Here is a 22612-nt window from a genome sequence, read left to right as displayed (position 1 = left end):
ATAGGTGTCAAAGTCATTACTGCTTCAAGTGTTCCTCCATTTCTTCAAAACTCAAAGTGACCTTCATTGAGGTCAGCTTCTGCCACTCAGTCCTTTGTCCTGTAGACAATTTGTGGTAGTACTTCACAACCGTGACTTATTAATCTGCTGCTGATGCCTGTCAAGACCAGCTTTCTTCGCTGTTGTAATTATTGTATTCTTCTTCAAATGTGAGTGTATTTAACCCTTCTCATGCATTCTGCATACTAGTTGGAACTGTTTTGTCATGATGGTTCTCCTGAGGAATTTAATTGTGAAATAATGTTGTCTAGTCCAGGATCCTTGTTTGTAATTAAGTCCTTCAGTGCCCTGTCAAATTTGTCTGTCTCGCAGTATTGCATAATCCATCTCATCTTCATCCACTTCCTCTTCTCTTTCCATATTTTCTTCAAATATTTTTTTGTTAGTATCTGGTTAAGCTAGCAAAAAGCATGGATAATAAAATCACATTTGTTATCACCAAACACTTAGATAAAAAAACTGGTACACAAAATTACACAAGCAATGAAAAAGCATAGAAAATCAGGCATATTGTAAAGTGTATGCAGTACAAACAATAAATCCCTTATAGGAAAAATGGATTGCAGTTTTATAAATTTAATAAAAAATTTATGTGAGTTCCTTGACTATTTCAGACACAACAAATGTAAAAAAATTAACAGTAGCAAAATGAATCTGTAAAGCATGCCACCATTTCCAAAGATATGATGATCTACAAGTACTACACAAACGTGACACTTCAGAATTTTGCACGAGTGTGCTTAATATATGTTTCTCAGCTCTTTGGATGGATCACATTGTGTAAATCCTGATTAATATTTTGAGCATGTAGACACGGTCATCAAAGGGAGACTTCTGTCACCTTTAGGACCCACTTATTTTGTGGAGAACTGTAAAGAAAAGCACTACAGTCAGTGAATTCAAGTCTTTCTGCTTTTTGCAATATGTTGGTGACATGTTTGTGATGTGGCCTCATGGAGTAAAAAAACTATTCATGTTATTTCAGTGCATGTCTGCTCAATCTGAATATGTAATTTTTGAAGGACATCAAAAAGGATGACACTTTACCCTTTGTGGATATTTTGATATGAAGGAAAGTTGACAGAAAGTTAAAGCCCAGTTCATTCTACTCCACTGATTTATTTCTTAGTAGAAGCAATTGACATGGATATATTTTGTAATAATATCAAATAATGTATGAGTGTTACATAAATTCTGACTTCTGCAAATCCTCAGAGCAGTAATGCAGTCATTGTAAATAGGTGTTGTAAACTGATTTTCTCTGTAATGATGCATGGCTACAATAGCCTAAGAATTATCCCATGGATCTCAGTGTTTGTACATTTACACTTTTTGTGACAAGTTTGTTATTACCTCTTAAATGAAAATACGTTTAAGATTGTTTTGGGTATTCCACATCCATGAGGACTATTTCATTTTGGATCTGTGGAGGGAACTTTAGCATCTCTCTACTTTGTTTGTAAAAATGTATTATATTTTCGTGTTTTATGCCATATTGTACATTCTTGGTGATCCACTCACTGCAGATCTGTGGAATGAAAACTATATCTAATCTTCATTACGTAATATTCTATTTGTGTTAATCACTTTACTGTTTTAGACTTTCCCTTGTAGGTCAATGACTTTCATAATCCACTTGGGTTAAAAAAAATATTAACAGGTTGACAAGTTCTCCTCATGAAAACCACAGTTCTGGCGATACATCCATGTTGTTGTTGTTGTGGTCTTCCGTCTTGATACTGGTTTGATGCAGCTCTCCATGCTACTCTATCCTGTGCAAGCTACTTCATCTCCCAGTACCTACTGCAACCTACATCCTTCTGAATCTGCTTAGTGTATTCATCTCTTGGTCTCCCTCTACGATTTTTACCCTCCACGCTGCCCTCCAATACTAATTTGGTGATCCCTTGATGCCTCAGAACATGTCCTACCAACCGATCCCTTCTTCTGGTCAAGTTGTGCCACAAACTTCTCTTCTCCCCAATCCTATTCAATACTTCCTCATTAGTTATGTGGTCTACCCATCTAATCTTCAGCATTCTTCTGTAGCACCACATTTCGAAAGCTTCTATTCTCTTCTTGTCCAAACTATTTATCATCCATCTTTCACTTCCATACATTGCTACACTCCATACAAATACTTTCAGAAATGACTTCCTGACACTTAAATCTATACTCGATGTTAACAAATTTCTCTTCTTCAGAAACGCTTTCCTTGCCATTGCTAGTCTACATTTTATATCCTCTCTACTTCGACCATCATCAGTTATTTTGCTCCCCAAATAGCAAAACTCCTTTACTACTTTAAGTGTCTCATTTCCTAATCTAATTCCCTCAGCATCACCCGACTTAATTCGACTACATTCCATTATCCTCATTTTGCTTTTGTTGATGTTCATCTTATGTCCTCCTTTCAAGACACTGTCCATTCCGTTCAACTGCTCTTCCAAGTCCTTTGCTGCCTATGACAGAATTACAATGTCATCAGCAAACCTCAAAGTTTTTATTTCTTCTCCATGGATTTTAATACCTACTCCGAATTTTTCTTTTGTTTCCTTTACTGCTTGCTCAATATACAGATTGAATAACATCAGGGAGAGGCTACAACCCTGTCTTACTCCCTTCCCAACCACTGCTTCCCTTTCATGTCCCTCGACTCTTGTAACTGCCATCTGGTTTCTGTACAAATTGTAAATAGCCTTTCGCTCCCTGTATTTTACCCCTGCCACCTTTAGAATTTGAATGAGAGTATTCCAGTCAAAAGCTTTCTCTAAGTCTACAAATGCTAGAAACGTAGGTTTGCCTTTCCTTAATCTTTCTTCTAAGATAAGTCGTAAGGTCAGTATTGCCTCACGTGTTCCAGTGTTTCTACGGAATCCAAACTGATCTTCCCCGAGGTCGGCATCTACTAGTTTTTCCGTTCGTCTGTAAAGAATTCGTGTTAGTATCTTGCAGCTGTGGCTTATTAAACTGATTGTTCGGTAATTTTCACATATGTCAACACCTGCTTTCTTTGGGATTGGAATTATTATATTCTTCTTGAAGTCTGGGGGTATGATACATCCATAGTGTGTCTTAATTATTTTATTTATTTTTTTTTGTTTTAGAATTATGTAAACATTTCAAATGCAACTTTTTAACTTATGTTCAATTATGTCTGGTATTTAATCTCATTTGCGTCCTGATTTAAATTTATGTAAGGACAATTTGATAGTTTTGTGAAATTACTGGTTCATGCAGATATTAGTAAAATTCTGATTACAGATTGCAAAAACGATATTATCTTTAATACACTTGAGATACAACATAAGATTCCTATTATATCATTCTTGCTGTCCTATGATGACCCTTATCTTTATTTGATTCTCACTGTGCAAAATCCAAATAGTATGATGTGGTACACATTCCTCTTTTTTTCCAGGTCCGTTTACTTACTGGTGTTGGTCGGTATATGGAAATGACTTACATTTTCCAGATACTGAAAGAAAATGCACATTTTGAACTTCTGCTTGGAAAAGGACTTGACAAGGTATAATTCACAGTGCAAAACTAAATTCATAATATTTAATATTGTGTTATGGTAAAATCCTGAAAATTATCAGAATTAGCATCAGCACACTGAGATATGATAGTTAATGTAAATATCTTAGATGATCATCTGTAACTTCTAAAGCTGGAATTTTTATAGTCAAAATCAAATGATCTGATGTTTTACACCATTGTGCAATGCGGTGTTCACATTGCCGTGTTATCTTTGTGCTAAAATCCTCTCCTTCGTTTCCTTTATGAAGTTCTCAACTCAAACTGAACTAAATGGTGGAGTTTGGGTTTATCAGACAAAGACAAGGGTTTTAACAAGAATATTTCTCTAGGTTTCATTTCCTAATCAAACTCTCCCACCACCACTTAATTACATTCATTACCTCTGTTTTATGTTTGTAGGTGTTCATTTTATAACCTCGTTTCAGCTGCTGTTGAGAGAGTCCTTTGCAATATTTGATAGAACTACCGCTTCATCAGCAAATCTTCAAAACTTCAGAGCACTTGCCCGCGAAAGGCAAAGGTCCTGAGTTCGAGTCTCGGTCGGGCACACAGTTTTAATCTGCCAGGAAGTTTCATATCAGTGCACACTCCGCTGCAGAGTGAAAATCTCATTCTGGAAAATCTTCAAAAGTTTTTATTTCTTCTCTCTGACCTTTAATTCCCTTTCCAAAATTCTTCTTTGTTTCCTTCACAGCGTTGCTTAGTGTACAAATTTAATAACATTGGGGATAGGGTGTAAACCTGTTTCAGTTCCTTTTCAATCACTGTTGCCCTCTCACAGCATTCAGCTCTTATAACCGCAGTTTGGTTTCTGCACCGGTTGTAGCTAACCCTTTATTCCTTCTATTTATCACTGATACCTTCCAAACTTTAAAGAGCATATTCCAGGCAACATTGTCAAAAACTTCCTCTAAATCTACGAAAGTTATAAATGTGGATTTTATTTATAGTACAACAGTGTTAAATCTATTATGTGATTTTTTTGTTTTCATCACAGTGTAAAGAAAACAGTTGACTGAATCATACTCTAAGCTGTGAGATTGATCTAGTTATAAAATATTCCTTGAAAGGTGAAAGAAACAGCTTGTTAGACAGCTAATATACTACAGTATGTACCTGTAGCTGACTGCTAGATTAAATACTGGTGATTCAGCCATGCATTACAGTTGCCATTTTAAAGAGATTAGGTAGAAGATGAGGTTGTACTTGAATTTTCATATGTGCCACACTCATTTGAATTTTGTCTTCTAAATAAAGGAGCAGGTCCCTGTTTGAATTTACATTGCACATTTTTTTCATATTATAAAATATGCCTACAAGCTCCACAGATCATGAAGAGATTGAAACAATGTGCGATGAGTGAGAAGAAATTATTCATATAGTTAAGGGACACAAAAATTTAATTGTGATGGGAACTAGAATCAAAAAGTAGAAAAGCAAGGAGAAAGAAAAATGGAAGGAGAACATGGATTGGAAGAAAAGAATGAAAGGAGTATCCACATAGTAGACTTTTGCAAAGACCATAATTCATTAATTGCCAGGAATCATTAAAAAGTGTTGTACCGGATGGTTTTAATTAAACTGATGGTGTTACCAGTGCTTCAGTGTGTGCTGTATACATCACAGGATGCTGAAACATCATAAATATGTTCCATATTGATCAGTGAACTTTTGGAGTATGCTGAAGAAAATAATAATATAACTTTCTGCCACTAGATAAAAAGAAAAGCTCTCTAAGCAGTCCGAATGTGGTGTGGGTGCATGGAAAGTGGAGGAATGGTCAAACACGTGATAACAGTGGTTCTAGCACATTTATTAGCATATAGTCACAAGTTACATGTGTTCAGTACAGTTTCTTGACTGAGCAACATGCTGCATCCTTAATACAGGCTGGTTGACATTTTCTCGCAACATATCCAGTGTAATCAGAGCGTTATGTTTTCGTATGCTACCTTTCAGATCAGAAAGCGTCTGGATACATCCCTGATAGACATAATCTTTCAGTTATCCCCAGAACCAGGAGTAACATGGATTTAAGTTGGGAGATCTGGAAGACCACACATCTTGAAATCGCCTAGAGCTGCTGCGGTCATTGTTAAACATTTGTCAAATCAAATCTTTGAACTGGCAAGTTACATGTGGTGTCACCCCATCGTGCATGAAAATGGTGGTGTGGACGCAGATGCGTTCTTGCAAGCTGGAATTGTGTTGCACAAGAAGGTCCTTATAATGCATGGATATAACTGTTCACCTGAAAGGCCTGTGAGGTCTCATCACCTCAAAGGGACCAAGAAAGAAGAACCTTGTGAAATCACACCACTTAGTCACCTGTGTTTCTGAGGATTCACAGAACCAGGCAGAGTAAAATTTGCCTCATCCACCCAAAGAATATTCTCCAGCCAAACGTCATTCCTTATATGTGTGCCAATAAATGAAGGGCAAAATAGTAGCCTATCTTGGAGCTTCAATTGATGCACATTCTGAATCTTGTAGGGATACCAGTGTAAAATGTGCCACAAAATTTTTTGAACTGGTGACTAGGCAAAAGAGAATTCCTGTGTGACAACTCAAGCACTGGATGCAGAATTCAAGGCATTTACTGCGTGGTTGGCTTTAGCTGTAGCATATTCAACAACAGCTGCCATGGAAATGGGGCACCTCCCTTTCCCAGCTGCACCACCTAATTCACCTGTTTCTTCAAATTTGTTAATTGTATTCTTTAGTCCTTTTATTGATGTGGAGCCTCTTTACAGCTGTTTCTGTCAGCGATATTCTTGCTGTTATTGCTGCTGTTCAGGTAACACAACTTTACCAACAATGTGGAATCTTTCTTCTCAATAGCTATTGCATTTTGTACAGACAACTTCAACCTTCTTAACCTTTTACACCAATAGTCACTTCACAAAAGAAATTAATATGCATTGCCAAGTGAGAGACAGCATACTGGCATCAAAACAGGAAACATTTCACACACTGACAGGTTATAGTGCCATATTTTCACCTGGTGGCAGAAAGTGGAACTATTATTTGTTCCAGCATATTTTGCAAACACACTGATTGATTGAAACAGAAGAAAGGAATACCGTAGAAGATGAATGGGTGGCTTCAAGAGATGACATAGTGATGACAGCTGAGAATCAGATAGACAAAAAGGCAAGGTTTGGTAGAAGTCCGTGGATATCACAGAAGAATTTAATTGATAACCACATGAAATATAAAATAGCAGCCAATAGAAAATACAGATATCTAAAATGTGAGATTGACAGAAAGTGCAGATGTCTAAGGAATGGTTAGAGTGCAAATGCAAGGCTGTAGAGTAATAATGGCTTGTGAAAGATAAGTGTCACCTGTGAAATCACATAAGCTGGTCATAAGCAAAGAAGAAAAAGCTGAATTGCAGATGAACATCATAGAAGGGCCACACATGAGAAATGAACTTTATGTCCATATTGCAGAAAGGAGACAGAAAGTAAATGAAGTAGAGATATGATATGGTGAGAAAAATTTGACAGGGCACAGAAAGATTTAACTTGAAGCTAGATCCTTGAAGTAGCTGGCTTTTCCAAGGATCCAAACTGCAGATATGCACTTGAGGACAAATCTAATTCTACAATTATTCCATATCATCTCAGTTCATGTGAAGGCAGCCATCAGCATGTCTGCTTGTCAATGCCTGTACCTGTTCAAAAATCCCAAGTATGTTCTGAATGCATTGACAACCATCCGTATTGTGTTCCCAGAGTTCATCAGCACTATCAAAAGGCCCAGATTACTCCAAAACATTTAAATACACACAAAAAAATCCAATGGGTTGAAGTGGGGGAACTTGGAAGGCCATGCGATTGGAGGGCCATGCCCAGTACACTTGTTGTTGAAATGCCATTTACCAGTAGTGAGGTATCCAAATATTGATAAAATCAAATGAGGGCAGTTTATCATGATGTAATTTATATGCCTCATTTGCAGTGTTTTGAAATGAAGGTAACTTTAGACATTAACAGTGTTGCAACATTGGCATGACTACATTGCAGGTACACCATATCAGGGAAACCATTGGCTTCCAGACCTATCTTTATTATGATTATTTGTTTGTTTTATTGTCCTCTATTCATCCATTTCACTAGTACCTGTAATAGTCAAATATGACACAGGAGGAATACTGTCAGACTTCAAGAAGCAATGTAATAATTCCAATTATAAAGAAGGCAGGTGCCGACAATGTGATTATTACCAAATTATTGGTTTAATAAGACATGGTTGCAAAAGATTTACAGAAGAATGGTAAAACTTGGAATATTAGTTTCCTTCCCAGAAAGAATGTAGGAACAACCTTACAACATCTCTTAGAAGATATGTTGAAGAAAGGCAAAACTACATGCTGTAGCAAGAACAAACACTGTTTTTGGAACATAGTATTTTATAGAGCAACACGTAAGATACAGGTTGCACATAGCACTGAACACATTGTCTGGAAAGCAGTAACACAGGGTAGAGAATTGGCTGATCACTTGTTTGCAGTCACTTAAATAATACAGTTTCATTGGCAGCTCACCAGAATGCACCTGGGGACCAATCCAAGTGGCCTTTGTAAGCAGGCCTGTCAACTGTATGGACACACAATCTCTGAAACGCATGTGTCATGAGTGAAGGTACATCACTCCTCCCTTCAAGGGGTACAGAAAAACTCTGGATACAGAGAAATACATTGTTAAAAAAAGTGCAAAGTACAGAAAAACCACTGGTACAGAAAAAAAGCCCTGGTACTGAAAAAAGCACTGGTACCATGCAGAAGAAGGAAATAAAATAGCTCTGATCTCACAAGGTCCTCAGATTATGTCATGGAAAACACCAGTGACTGCGCTGACATCCCTTTCATCACCCTAAGGCAACGGCTACTGCAGCATGCGGGAAGGAAGGCGCCGGCAAATAGGGGCGGAAGTGATGAGGGGTGGTTTGCCCACCGCCTCCCTCTCGTGAGAGGCCATAAGGCAAGACCAGAGATGGCAGCCTAGGAATGGGGATAGAGGCAGGAACTCAAGACAGTAATCTACCAGGCAGTGACCCCCACTGTGATGCTAACTGGATCGCCTGTGATACAGGAACAGGCATCAGCAATGTGAGAGGTGTTGGATGCTCCAGAAGAGAATCCTCTGGGCATGACCGTAGCTGGTCAAAGTGACAGGACGTCCACCCTCAGGAGTACAGACGAAGCACAGGCACTGGCCCCAGTGAGGCTCAATGATGGTAGGAACCCAGTTCAGGCAGTGGCTGAAACCACAAGCCCAGACAGATGCAACTAGCTAGAACCATCGTGCAGCCACTGATGCCTGTGGGCATGTCATCAGTTGCAGCAGGTGAAGAGGATCCATACTTGGCATACATGTTGCCACTCTTCTGGGCTCTTGTACCCCACATGAATGAGACAGTACAAACTCAAAAAACAGTCTAAAGCAGCTTCAGGAGACCTACCAGATACATACTTCCACATCTGAGTCTTAAAATCTGAATGATGTGTTCGGCCTCACCACTAGGTTGAGGATGAAATGGGAGAGCTGTTAGTGGTGAACATCACAAGCCCAACAAAAAGATGTAAATTCTTATCAGCATTCATTGTATATGAAAGTCCCTCAATTGCAGAAAATCTTTGACGGGGCTGAAATAGTGGTCACTGTGGATGTGGGCAGACAATGCACCTCTTCGGGAAACTTGGAATAGGCATCCACTACGGTGAGCCAATATTCACATAGGAAGGGCCCAGCAGAATCAACATGTAGACTGCCCCACAGTCACTGTGGCATCGGCCAGGGGGAAAAAAACACCCGCGGGACCGCCTATTGCTGAACATAGTGAGTTCAAGCAGTGATAAGCCACATTAATATCCTCATCTGTACCCAGCCAGCACACATGCAGGTGGGCCAAAGCTATTGTGCAAGGGGTCCTCCAATGACCAGCTTGCAGAAGCCACAGTACATTACGGTGTAAGTAAGCAGGAATCACAACCTGGGAAGCAGCGTCCTCCATAGCTAACAAAAGAACTCTGTGAAACACAGAAAGGTGGTGCTAGAGGGAGAAGTAATTAAACAAGGGATCCAAGGCATGACCTGGAGGTTTTTCTGGCCAACCGTGCTGCACAAAAGAGAGGACCCAACTAAATACAGGATCTGTGGCGAAGGCTGATGCTTTTGTGGCACTAGTGATGGGAAAACCATCAACTGCATTCTGGTTCTCAGTACTTAAGTAGAAACAAAGCAACTCATACTGAGTGAACTCCGGGTGTGGCCCGATCGGAAGCTGAGATAAGGCAACAGCGTTGGTGTGTTGTGCCGTCCACCAGTAATAGCTCTGATAATGATAAAGGGAGAGGCAGAGTCTACAGCAGCAAAAAATGCCGGGATGGAAGCTGAGGAGTTAAAAAGAGCAACCTATGGCTTGTGAGCCATGATTAAATGTGAGGGAACAGGATATAGTTGTAGGTAAACAACTAGAATTCTCTCAGATACAGATTTATTAGCACTTCGCTTCTACACAGATACAAGTCCGGAGGCTAACTCCCGTTAGTGGCCAACATCCTCCCTAAGCCCACTCTCCTCAAAGATAGCACACTTATACACTGAACAAATATCGATATTCATGGCGCTGTACGCCACATTAGCCCCCCCCCCCCCCCTCCTCCCCCTGCGCAGTATGGAGTACGTCCCTGTGATTGGGGGGGGGGGGGGTGAGAAGTTACGTAGGTAACATACAGTTCTTCCACGTCAGGCGGAAGCGGTCGACTGGTAGGAGACCGGGGGGGGTGAAACCCGGTACGTCGACTGCGAAGACAGCAAGCGACGCCGGCGGCTGAAGACGACGTCCCGTCCTGGAGTGGAGGTGTAGCACTTTGTCAGCAGGCAGGCGGAGAATCACCTTGCCAGAAGGCCAACAAAGGCACGTAAATTGCCACACATAGCACTTGTGATCAATTTAAAGCGGCGCACCACACAAGTTTCTGCACTTCCTCCCTCAACATTGTCACATGTGAGTACCACACACACCGTATTGCCATCTACGACAACAGATAATTTATGTATGTCATCAGGGTGTACACGTGTTGTGAATTCTTGGGTGGCACCTGTATGAGCAATGGTAGGGAGGCAGGGAGGTGTGGGAAAGCCTTGGCAGGAGGAAGCATCTGCGAAGAGGGGGTGGCAGATGCACTGGACTGCGCAGGCACCAACCTTGGATGATCAGCTGACGGACGAGGGAGCATGACCGAAGGCAACGAGGAGCCAGTGTGGATTGAACGGCATGACAAAGAGCTGTCACACGAAGATGGTAACACAATGGTAGAATCCGAGTGGTTGGCAGTTCGACTGCGAGGGCTGTGAGGAGTGAAACCTCGAAAAGATTGGCAACTCGAATTAGATGAACACGGAGAAGAAACAGTGCTCGGCAGAGAAGCACGCTGTGGAGAATCAGTACCCAAATGTATGGTATGAGAAGATGGATGGCTGCTCGAAGCAGGAGTGGGAGAAATAGAGGCAGAATCAAGGAGGTTCACCTGAGGCTCAATGAAAGCTGGTTTCACTCGTTTGAGTGAGACTGGTTACAGAGTCTTTTATGGGGAGATCCATGTTATTCTCGGAGCGTTTGATGACCTTGTAAGGACCTGTGTAGGGTGACTGAAGTGGGGCTTTGATTGAGTCGTCTCTGAGAAACACGTACTCACAAGAGTCTAGTGTGTGCGGTACATACACGTGCGGAGGTGTATGAGTAGCCGGAGGTGGCAGCTGAATTGTGCTGCAGTGCAAGCGCACTCGCTCGAGAAGTGAAGGGAGTTTAGAGGGCCATGGAAGTGGGATGGGAGTGACTAATTCTAGAGGCAAAACCAGAGGTTGGCCATACACAAACTCGGCTATGGAACCCTTGAGGTCTTCCTTGAAAGTCGCACGAAGGCCAAGAAGCACGAAGGGCAGTGCTTCTGTCCATAGTGAGTCATGGCAATGCAAGGCAGACTTTAAGGTGCGATGCCATCGCTCGACAAGCCCATTGCTTTGGGGGTGGTATGCTGAAGTATGAATTTTGACAATACCACACATTTTACATAAGTCGGAGAAAACTGAAGACTCGAATTGTCATCCCTGGTCAATGGTGAGGTAAACAGGTGAGCCAAATCTAGAGATCCACGAATCTAAGAATGCTCGACTTACTGTCTCAGGGATAATGTTCAGAATAGGCCCAGCCTCAGCCCACCGAGTCATCCTGTCAATAGCTGTAAACAAGTAACGGAAACCCTCGGAGGGGGGCAAAGAGCCGACGAGGTCCACATGAACATGGTGAAACCGGCCTGGCGGTTTGGCAAAACAGCCAAGGGGTGGGGAAGTGTGCCTGGAAATTTTGTTCAGTTGACACAACACGCATGCCCTGGCCCAGGACTGACAGTCGCGGCGCATGTCTCTCCAGACAAACCATTCAGATACCAGACAGATGGAAGCTTTGACACCGGGGTGTGCTAATGTGTGTACTTTGTCAAAGACCTGGCATTGAAGGGGCTTAGGAATGAATGGCCGCAACATACCAGTCGATTCATCACACCACACTAAGTCAGATATGCCAGGGAAAGTAGAGCGTACTGGTTGGAGACAGGAGCTGTGGTCAGAAATTAACTGCACGGTATCAGGGTCTGCTGATTGCAAACCGAGGTAGGTGTGTTAAGTCAATTAAGGTTGTGAGAGCACCAACGTGTGAGAGAAAATCAGCAACTACATTGTCCGCTCCTCGGATGTAGCGAATGTCATATGTAAATTGCAAGATGTAATCGATGTGACGAAAGCGTCGTGGGGACGGATCAGCCGCAGGATTTTTTATGGCAGGAACCAACGGCTTGTGATCAGTGAGCACATAGAAATCTCGTCCCTCAACATCAGCTCTGAAGTGTCTTATGGCCTCGTAAACTGCAAGTAATTCTCTGTCGAATGCTGAGTATTTCTTCTGCGCGTTGTTTAGCTTTTTTGAGAAAAACTGCAGGGGAATCGTAACATCATTGTATGTCTGACTCAGTACTGCGCCGACAGCATTGTCACTAGCGTCAGTAGTGATAAACATTGTGGTGTCCGCACATGGGTGAGCAATAGTGGCAGCGGAGGCCAACAGCTGTTTGAGTTCGTTAAATGCCTTGTCCATGTCTGGTGTCCATGGGACCTGGCGGGTGCCAGAAGTTTGTGGGCCAGCGAGAGCATCTGTGAGAGGAGCTTGCACCGCAGAAGCGGCTGGCAAATGTTTACGGTAATAATTAACTGTTCCGATGAACCTGCGTAATTCCCTATAGGTCTGGTGGCGTGGCGTCTTGAGAACAGGCTTGATCTTGTCCTGCGGTGGTGTCAGACCGCCCGACGCCACAACATAACTTACGAATGTGACGGGTGACTGGTGCAATTGAGCCTTTTTATTGTTCAGTTCAATACCAGCGGCTGCTAAAATATCTGTCACAACTTGAACACGCTCCTCACTCTGTTCCAAAGTAGAAGCAAAAGCCAATATGTCGTCCATGTATACGAAACAAAAGTATAGATGGGATAAATTTTGATTGATGAAACGCTGCCACGTTTGGGGGGCGTTTCTCAACCCAAACGGCATAAATTTGTATTGAAACAGCCCAAAGGGAGTGGTTATGGTAGTCTTTTCAATATCCTCCGGAGCCATACGAATCTGATGAAATGCATGCTTACAGTCCGAAACAGACAAGTACTTTGCACCTGCGAGCGCATGATTGAAGTCCGCAATGTGTGGGACCGGGTATTTATCAGTGATGGTGCGGGCATTTAAACGCATATAGTGTCCGACCATACTCCAAGTACGGTCTTTCTTTTGGTCAAAGAGGATAGGACTAGCCCAGCAACCGGAAGAAAGTTCAATTATTCCCTTTTGTAATAGATCATCTAATTGTTCTTTTGCAATTTTTTGCAATTTTCATAAATTCTGGCTTGAGGCGGCATGGGCGTTGCAGTATGGGCGGCCCATCGATTAGACATAACCGATGAACTGTGCCATTAGTGACCACTGCAATACGTGGCATGGCACGACAGTCAGATGTCCATGAAGCGGACGGGCAAAGCTGTGGCGCTGAGGGCACGGAAGTACAGGTGTGCCAACCGCTCGTAGGCTGCCTAAAGGCCGCATGCGTGTTAACATGGGCGAGGTTGGTACACCGGTTCTTGGTAGTGGGCCGTGCCGCTACGAGCACTGTAGGCACGAGTGGACGTGGAACAGCAAATGGCCATAGTTCATTGCCATGAGCTTGGGAAGTTAATTGTCCATTCGGAACGCAAGGAACATGAGCACTTGGGCATAAATTGTCATTACAAGAGGGGGTGCTGACACAGTTTACAGAGTGCACAACATTGTCGTTAACGTGCGTGGGCACGGGACCACCAGACTGGCATGGACTGACCTTGTCTGTAGCCAACGAGTCGTCTGCTTGTAGTGTTGTGAGGCTTGTAGTGTTGTGAGGCCAACTCATGGTGTATGTTGCGGAGATGCAGCAGCATTTCCATACGTTCCATCCGCAACTTTGAAGACTTAGCACCCTCCACTAGCCACTTGTTTGTCCAAGATTGCATCTCCAAGGATAGGTTTAAATACTTCTTAGCACAGCCCACATGTTTGGTGTTAGCCGAACTGTCACTCGGCAGAGCGAAAGGAATATGTTTGTTTAGTGGGAGGTAAAACAAGTATTTTGCACACTAGTGACAACTGATAGTGCTTGAGGAAATCAATTCCGAGAATAGGTTCTTCAATTGTTGACACTAAAAACGTTCACTCCAGCTTGCACTCAGGCGAAAGTTTCACTGTATACAGAGTAGAACCCAAACACTGTAGGGTAGACAAGTTCACTGCACGAAGTACTGTTTTGTGTGGTTGCACTTTATTGGTTGCTAGGCGAACCGGCAGCAAAGAGACGTCTGCGCCAGTGTCTACCAGAAAATGTACACCTGATTGTAAATCGTGAACATAGACTCGACCACACTTACTGTTGTTGTCCGGAATGGAATGCAACGTTGGATGGTTACCGTTGTTTACATCACAGGAGGTGGCACCGCAGCCTACCTGCGGTTGGAGTTTGGGTAAGAACACTGTGACTGGCATTTGCGAGCTTGCTCCCCGAATCTTGCATGGAAGAAACAGTAAAGTTGGGCGGGCCTGTGCTCCTGTGGGTAGTTGCTAGGTGACAGAGTATGTGACCCAGAGTCTTCCACAGAGGCCGATGCACTGTCGTTGCGGGGAGTTGAAGGTGCAGGCAGGGCGGCTAGTTAAACAAACTTGTTATTAGCAGCACCAGACAAGGGTGTGGTGTCAGAAAGCTTCTTAGTGCAGTCACATCCAGAATGCAATGTACGGAGCTCACGTTGCCTGGCGGAGTATGCTCTGTCGGCGGCGCGTAAACGTTCATTTACTGGCCTATCTTCATACATAGAGATTGCAGTCAGGACAGGCAAAGGCAGCTTTTCTGTCCCGATTTCTGCGAGCATGTCATCAGGCATAACTTGCTCATCGACAAGAAGACGGATGCAGCACCATGAGACACTCTCCGTAGATGAGCTGTCACACATTTTCTCTCCTGGTTTTCGAGACGCACTCCAGTATCGTCTGTTTCACCACAGCATCTTTGACCAAATCGTAAATTAAATCGACGCGGTCGTGAAGATGGTTCATGAGGCAGGCGAAGCGTGCGTCGTCATCCAAAGCACAGACATTGAATGTTTGCTCAAGCAGGTTAAACCAGAACTCCGGGTGAGCGGGTTTGAAGTCTGGTAGTTTCAGCAGATTCGGCACTGCAGTCACTGTGGAGGTGCGCCTATTTCTTCGGATGGAAGTAGAGCATGCAGAAGATAGCGAGTCCGAATTATTGGCGTCCCGTAATGCTGGTATCGCGAAATTCACTTGACGCCGGGGGGGCAGCTGAGAAGTGACAGACGCTCGAACAGTGTGAGGATCATAGTCAAAATGTGCATTCTCATTGACGTGGTAGCTCGGAGAGAAGCCACAAGTACTTAAGTACTCTGGTGAATGTCCGTTATGCACACTGTATTCACTTGACCGTGAGTGGTGGGGCTGGTTTTAGATGTTCGGGTAATTACTGTCCAGCACAGAATTGTTGACTTGATTAGAAGCAACACAAGGATCCCACACATGTCCACTAGGATGCACACTCGGAGTGATATTTGCTGTTTGGCGAGCATTGAGCACCTGGTGACTAGCCGGCACGAAGGATACACACGTGGCGGGAACTGATTTGAGTTTGAATTTACTACTGGATTTTCCAAAGTAGCAAAACTTCGCTCGATGCCAGGAACTATATTGAATTGTGCATTTGACACAGGAGTAGGAATGTTCCGAACAACACTCTGTGGAGAACACGTGGAAAGGTCTAGGCTAACAAAGCCAGAGTCCGCGACTGTTGGCAGTTGGAAGAAACTGGCGGCACTCGATGAATTCCACTGCATGTTCAGACTGAAGGATTCCGAAGAGTCTTGCGGCATGTCCACTACGACGGCAGGAGTGCTGGAGAGATGTTGCTGAAATGCGGGCGGCGGTGAGTGCTGAAAGGCCATTGTCTGAAGCTGAACAACGGCCCTCACGATCACGAAGAAACCCGATGCGGTAGGCGTGTAAATAACCTTCGGGCAGTAACTCGGACACGTATTACACAAAAACGGGGTCACCAGTGAGGGAATAGGATATAGTTGTAGGTAAACAACTAGAATTCTCTCAGATACAGATTTATTAGCACTTCGCTTCTACACAGATGCAAGTCCAGAGGCTAACTCCCATTAGCGGCCAACATCCTCCCAAAGCCCCTCTCCTCAAAGATAGCACACTTATACACTGAACAAATATCGATATTTATGGCGCTCTATGCGACAAATGGAACTTAGAACCATACAAGAAGATGTGAAATTTCTTGAGGGCAAACACAATTGTTAAAGCCACCTTTTCAATCTAACAGTTTCACTGCTGAGCAAAAGTTACAGTCTTCGAGGCGTAAGCATTGAGTCTTTCAGACCCATCCATGTATTTGTGCACCAACACTGCTCCAAGACCATGCTGAGAGGCAATTGTAGTTAACACAAGATGCTAACCTAGTGGAAAAGTGGCTGGACACGGGACATGTTGAAGCTTAGATTTAAACAAAGTGAATGCTCGATCATGTGCTGCAGACCAGAAAAAAGCCACATTTTTACGCAAAAGCAGGAGCAGGTGCTGAACAACAGTGGATGTGTCCAATAAAAACTTATGGTAGTATGCAACTTTACCTAGAAATGCCTGCAGTTTCTTAACGGAGGTTGACTGTGGCAAAACCGCAATTGCGTGAGCATGGTGATGCAATGGCTTGACCCCCTGCATGAGAAACCTCAAAACATAGGTACTCAATTGATGGCTGAAAAAAATTGAGACTTTGCGTGATTGCACTTGAGACCTGATACTGAAAAACGGAAAACAGTGATTGGAGATTACTGAGGTGGTCTTCAGTGGAAGACCCCCCAACAAAAAACAATATCATTAAGGTAATTGAAGGAGGTTGGTACAGAGACTGTCAACTGTTCTGAAAGATGCTGAAAAATTGGCGGTCCGCTAGCGACACCAAAAGGCAGGCATTGATATTGGTATAGGCTGAAAGGTGTATTGACAATGAGAAGGTACCTAGAGGCCTCATGTAAGGGACATTGGATTTACATTCTCAGCAAATCAACTGTGGAAAAGTAGTGACCACGTGATAATTTTGTGAGGAACTTCTGAGGACGGGGTGTAGGGTATGTATCCATCATGGACTATGTGTTAATTGTGACACCGAAGTCGCTGCAGAGGTGAAGCTTTCCGTCAGATTCTTAATTATGACTAGTAGTGTAGTCCATTCACTGGAAGAAGCAGGTGAATAACATCAAGTGACATCAAACAATCTAATTCAGCCTTGACAGAGTTGTGCGATGTGACGGGCACTCGCTGTGCCCAGGGGGGGGGGGGGAGAGAGACAGAGGGTGGGGAGACTCTTTCATGGTAATGGGAGCCTGAGAACTCGTAGCACAACCAAGCCCAGGGGAAAACAGAGTTGAAAACTCAGATAAGAGGGACTCCAGTTGCTATTATGGAACTTGATCTGATACTAAATTTATCTCATCAGCAATGGAGAAACCAAAAGCATTTAACACAACTAACCCAAACAGGTCTGCAGTATGGGAATGATCCACAACAAGGGAGGTGAGAGGGTGAACAAGAAATTTGTAAGAGACAGGAGTGGATAACTGACCTAGGATTGGAAACTGCTGTTTATTCTATGCAACCAACTTCCATGAAACCTGTGTGAGGGGAGGTGAGCCCAAGTCCACATATGTGTATGCGTTTACTAAAGTCACTGCAGCTTCAGTGTCTACTTGGATTTTTTGCAGTTTGCCAAACACACAAATCAATAAATAATTTGTTTGGGGAGACAGCCATTATAGAGATACAGTTTATCTCCATCAGCACTAATGTGTCCACCACATTTGAAGATGAGTTACACACCAATGCAACGTGACCTTTCTTTCAACACTTTCTGCAAACAGCCCAACACTTAGAGCACGGAACGTGCTTGTATTGGATGAAGCTATGTGGGCAATACGGAAGGGGGCCATGTGGCTGCTGTTGTGACACAGCCTGTTGCTGCTGTGGCCATAACCGGTGCTGCCCGATGCGATGCTGAGTCAAAGGGTGTACTGATGCAATAGCTACCACATCATCCTAAACACTTGCAGTGTGCCTAACAGCAGTTGACTGACCAACTTTCAGTATCTGTCCCCATGCAGCAATCTGATCGCCTGCGGCCCGTGACACTTCAGAGGACTGTGCTATATCTGTAACCATCGGATTCCCACATTGAAGTGCTTTTTCATGGACTTCCCTTATCTATGGTCAGACAAATAATATCACGCGCTATGTAATCAGTGTAAGATTTGTGATGGGTACTAGTGGCAAATTGTCAATAGTGGCTCAACCCATGCAATTCTGAAGCCCAGGCTTTGTAAGTTTGGTTTGGGCATTTCTGACTGTGGTAAAATTCTATGTGCATTGCAATGATATGCGTTCTGTCACAATAACAGATTGGGAGAAGCTTGCACATTTCATCAAATGATAAGCTGGCTGGGTCTTGCAAATGCACAAGTTGGCACAACAACTGATAAATGCGTGGAAAAAACCAAGAAAGAAAAAAAGCAATCCCTGCACAGGTTTGAATCGCCCACGCAAAAAACCAGAAATGCTGGTGTAACCATGTCTTGTAGGTGTTCTAATCTTCAGCTGATTCATCATATGCCATAAATGACAATTGTTTCACTGACGGGAGAGTAACCTGCCTTGAACATACAGAACCCACCTGACTGAGAGTTGTGGTGAAAACCTGCTGTCATTCTGCGAATGGTTGCTGCTGGGCAGTGATACATTGCAGTATTTCTTTCACCAAAATGTTTGCCAGGTGACTGAGCACTGATACTAACACACAGAGGAAACATAACCCTCACTCATCACCAAGTTTGCTATAGCAAGAACAAACACAATTTGTGGAACATAGTACTTTATAGAGCAACACATAAGATACAGGTTGTGCATAGCATGGAGCACATTGTCTGGACAACAGTAAGGAAGGGTACAGAATATGCCGAGCATTCATTTGCGATCATTTAAATGGTACTGTTTCTTTGGCAGCTCACTAGAGTGGCTCCTGTAAGTGGGCCTGTGAACTATATACAGTAGATGCATGATCTATGAAATCGTGCATGTCATGAGTGAAGATACATCACTACATTTATAGTTTTTGTAGATTTAAAGGAAACTTTGGACTGTGGTGACTGGAATACACTGTTTGAAATTATGAAGGTAGGAGGGATATACTACAAGGAGCCAAACTCATACAGAAACCAAACAGCAGTTATAAGAGTTGAAGAAAATTCAGTAATGTTGAGAAGGGAGTTAGACAGTGTTTCAATGTACCCCTGATGTTATTTACTCTGTATGTTGAGTAAGTTGTGAAGGAAACCAGAAGAAATCTGGAAAGAGAATTAAAGTTCACGGAGAAGAAATCAAAATTTTGAGGGGTGGTGACAATTTTGTAATTTTGTCAGTGATGGCAAAGGACTTGGAAGAGCAGTTGAGCAGAATGGATAGTGTCTTTAAAAGAGGTTATAAGATGAACATAAACTGAAGTGACAAATTGAAATGGAATGTAATCAAATTAGATTGGATGATACTAAGGGAATTAGATCGGGAATTGAGATAATAAAAGTAGTCGATGAGTTTTCTGATTTGGGCAGCAATATAACTGATGATTACCAAAGTAGAGAGGATATAAATGCGGACTGGATATCAAGGAAAGCATTTCTGAAAAATAGAATTTTTTGAACATTAAATGTAAATTTAATTGTTAGGAAGGCTGTTCTGAAAGACAGTATTTGTCTGGAGTGTATGACAGTTATATGCGAGGTTTTTGATGCGTGAACTGCTACATTTTTCTGGTATCTTACTGCAATATATAAATCTTGTAATTAATGTGGTATTTTTCTCTATAGATAATAGCAAATTTGGAAATAACTTTTACTCAAGGATTTTTTTGTTGTCCTATTATGCAAAAACTCACACATATTATACACCAGTTATGCAACTGACAGTCTACAGTACTTGTTAAAAACAGTAACATACAATAATGAACAATCAGGAAGATATTTTATGTGTTGTGAACAGGGGTAATGGGAATTAAGCTTTGTGCATGAAATAAATAAAGGAAAACATTGACTGGCAGCAGCAAATGTTATTTTATTTTAAACAAAGAAAACCTTGTTTTTGCAGTCACACTATTTTACGAATTATTTATAATGAATTAAATAAAAGAAACAGATATACAGGGTGTACGCAATAATTGTTTATAATGTACCCCAGTGGTTAAGAGGGAGTCATGATGAACAAATTGATATAGGGCACTTGTGTTTGAGAAACTATCTCTAATTAGCTGACAAAAACCACTTAAGGTGCAATGCATGTGCATTGCACAAGATTTTCAATATTCTTGCACTCTCATCATGCATGCTATTATTCCTAAGGAAGAAATGAATAGGGTCCTTTTTGTGGGAAATTAAATTAAGCTTTGAGGCTATGGTTTTTGAATAATTCAGTAAAAACATAAAAAATGATCTTCAAATGCGCACCCACCCCACATGGATCCCCCCCACTTGTCAGGATTTTTAGTATGTTGTCATGGCACTTTCTGCTACCACTGTGAAAATAGCTTTGTTTGATCTTCATTGACTGTACGGTTATGCTACCAGGTTTGTAGTGGAGTTACATTTTGTGAATTTTTACTGCATAAATTTAATGATTAAAACATTTTGTTTGGCATTCTTACCACAAAACTACTGTGCACACAAGGTCCAAGTTTCGACCACGAACAACACACTAAATATCCCAACCAGTAGGGGATGCTTGTGGACATGAGGGTGCATTTTGCATCTGAGTTCTTTTAGTCTTTTTATTAACTTGTGTTACCTATATTTTTCCAATATTTTATTTATTTTTTTATTTCCTGTCCATGTGATAATGATACAGATAAGCAAAGAAGGGGACTAATTTGCAACATACTCAGTTAGAACCTAACAGTAATTCTGTCATGGCCTTATGCCTAATTTATTCTCAGTGGTTTACATTGCTTAGCAATAATAAGGATGTATTGTTTCAGAATTAAACTTTCATTGTGTAGTAGACGTGCTGGTGTGGAAATTCATGACATTGAAACTTTGTGTCAGGCTTGGGTTCAAATTTGAACCCATTCACAGCAAAGCCTGCCCCTATGAGAAAACAATGGAAATGCTCAGAGAACTCGTAGGATAACGTCTGAAATCAAAGTAACATTATTCAAGCTGTGAAAATTTAGAAAAGCGGTATGTGAAGAAGACTGAGCAACAATTCTGCTGCATCTATCATGTACATCATGCAGGGACTTTAACAGTGAGAAGTGACAAATTAGAGTGCACTTCGAAGAATACAGACAGTAGTTTATCCCTTTTATGCACTGTTTGTATGTAGACACTGATAATCAGAGGAAAGAGTAAAAGTAACCACTCACTATAGAGTTGAGTCATTGAGCAGTAGATACACACTTAAACAAAATTTAAGTTGTAGCTATGCTTGGAGTTCACACACACACACACACACACACACACACACACACACAGAGCATCTTGTCTCTGTACCCAACTGGCTCTAATTAAATCCTCTCAAAATAACTGAGGTAGTTATCATTGTCAGTCAGTGTCGTCGGAACTGCCGTCTCCTTAATGTCTGCTGTGCAGCGAGCTACCTTAATTTAAGTATTAACTGTATTTTTCTTACTTGGCACTTCTTCTTTCGTGTGTTTTTGCTTTTAGCAAGCTTTAATTGTCAAGTGCTAGTAATAGTGTTCCATAGATTTCGTGTTTGTTTTGAATACAGTCAGAGAGAGTCCCTTTAGTCAACCATAGTGCCAGTAGTGCTAGTGTTTGTTTTTAATACAGTCCAGAGACAGGTAGTGCTATTTTCATTGTTTTCTACAAGAAGTGGCTAGCAATCACAGTTTAGTCAAAAATCAGCCGCCTTTAGTGAATTAGCAGTCTAGTTAAAAGTTGATTAACTCTCTACAGTAAATTGATTCCTTAGGATGGATAGGATGTGTGACTGCTGTGTACGGACGCAGGAGGAGCTGGCCACTGTTCGCAAACAGCTGAGCGTGTTGATGGCCGCGGTCAGCCGTCTTCAGGCTGCTGCCTCGGAGTGTAGCGGCAGTGGGGAGTCTGGTGCGTCGCATGGTATACCCCAGGTGTTACATGCTTCATCCACTGTCCCTGCTGTTGAGACATCTTCGCGGGTACCGGGCGTGGTTGGGCCACCCTCTCCCCAAGGGGAGTGGCGGGTTCAGCGGCATTTGCGGCGCACGAGGCGGAGGGTAAATGTGGAGGCTGGCCGTATGGCATCGCCC

At 42.4% G+C, this 22612-nt stretch overlaps 1 protein-coding gene across 1 annotated transcript in view; it reads left to right on the top strand.

The window, feature by feature from the left end:
- LOC126088260 (spatacsin) overlaps nt 1-22612 on the top strand; it is a 388646-nt gene that overhangs the window by 329773 nt on the left and 36261 nt on the right. Inside the window, exon 31 of the mRNA XM_049906389.1 lies at nt 3482-3589. Coding sequence (XP_049762346.1) covers nt 3482-3589 — 108 coding nt within the window. The remainder of the gene's footprint in view (nt 1-3481; nt 3590-22612) is intronic.

The sequence above is a fragment of the Schistocerca cancellata genome, chromosome 6, assembly GCF_023864275.1.
Source record: "Schistocerca cancellata isolate TAMUIC-IGC-003103 chromosome 6, iqSchCanc2.1, whole genome shotgun sequence".
Taxonomy (NCBI): Eukaryota; Metazoa; Arthropoda; class Insecta; order Orthoptera; family Acrididae; genus Schistocerca; species Schistocerca cancellata.
This window is presented reverse-complemented; position numbering and strand designations above follow the sequence as displayed.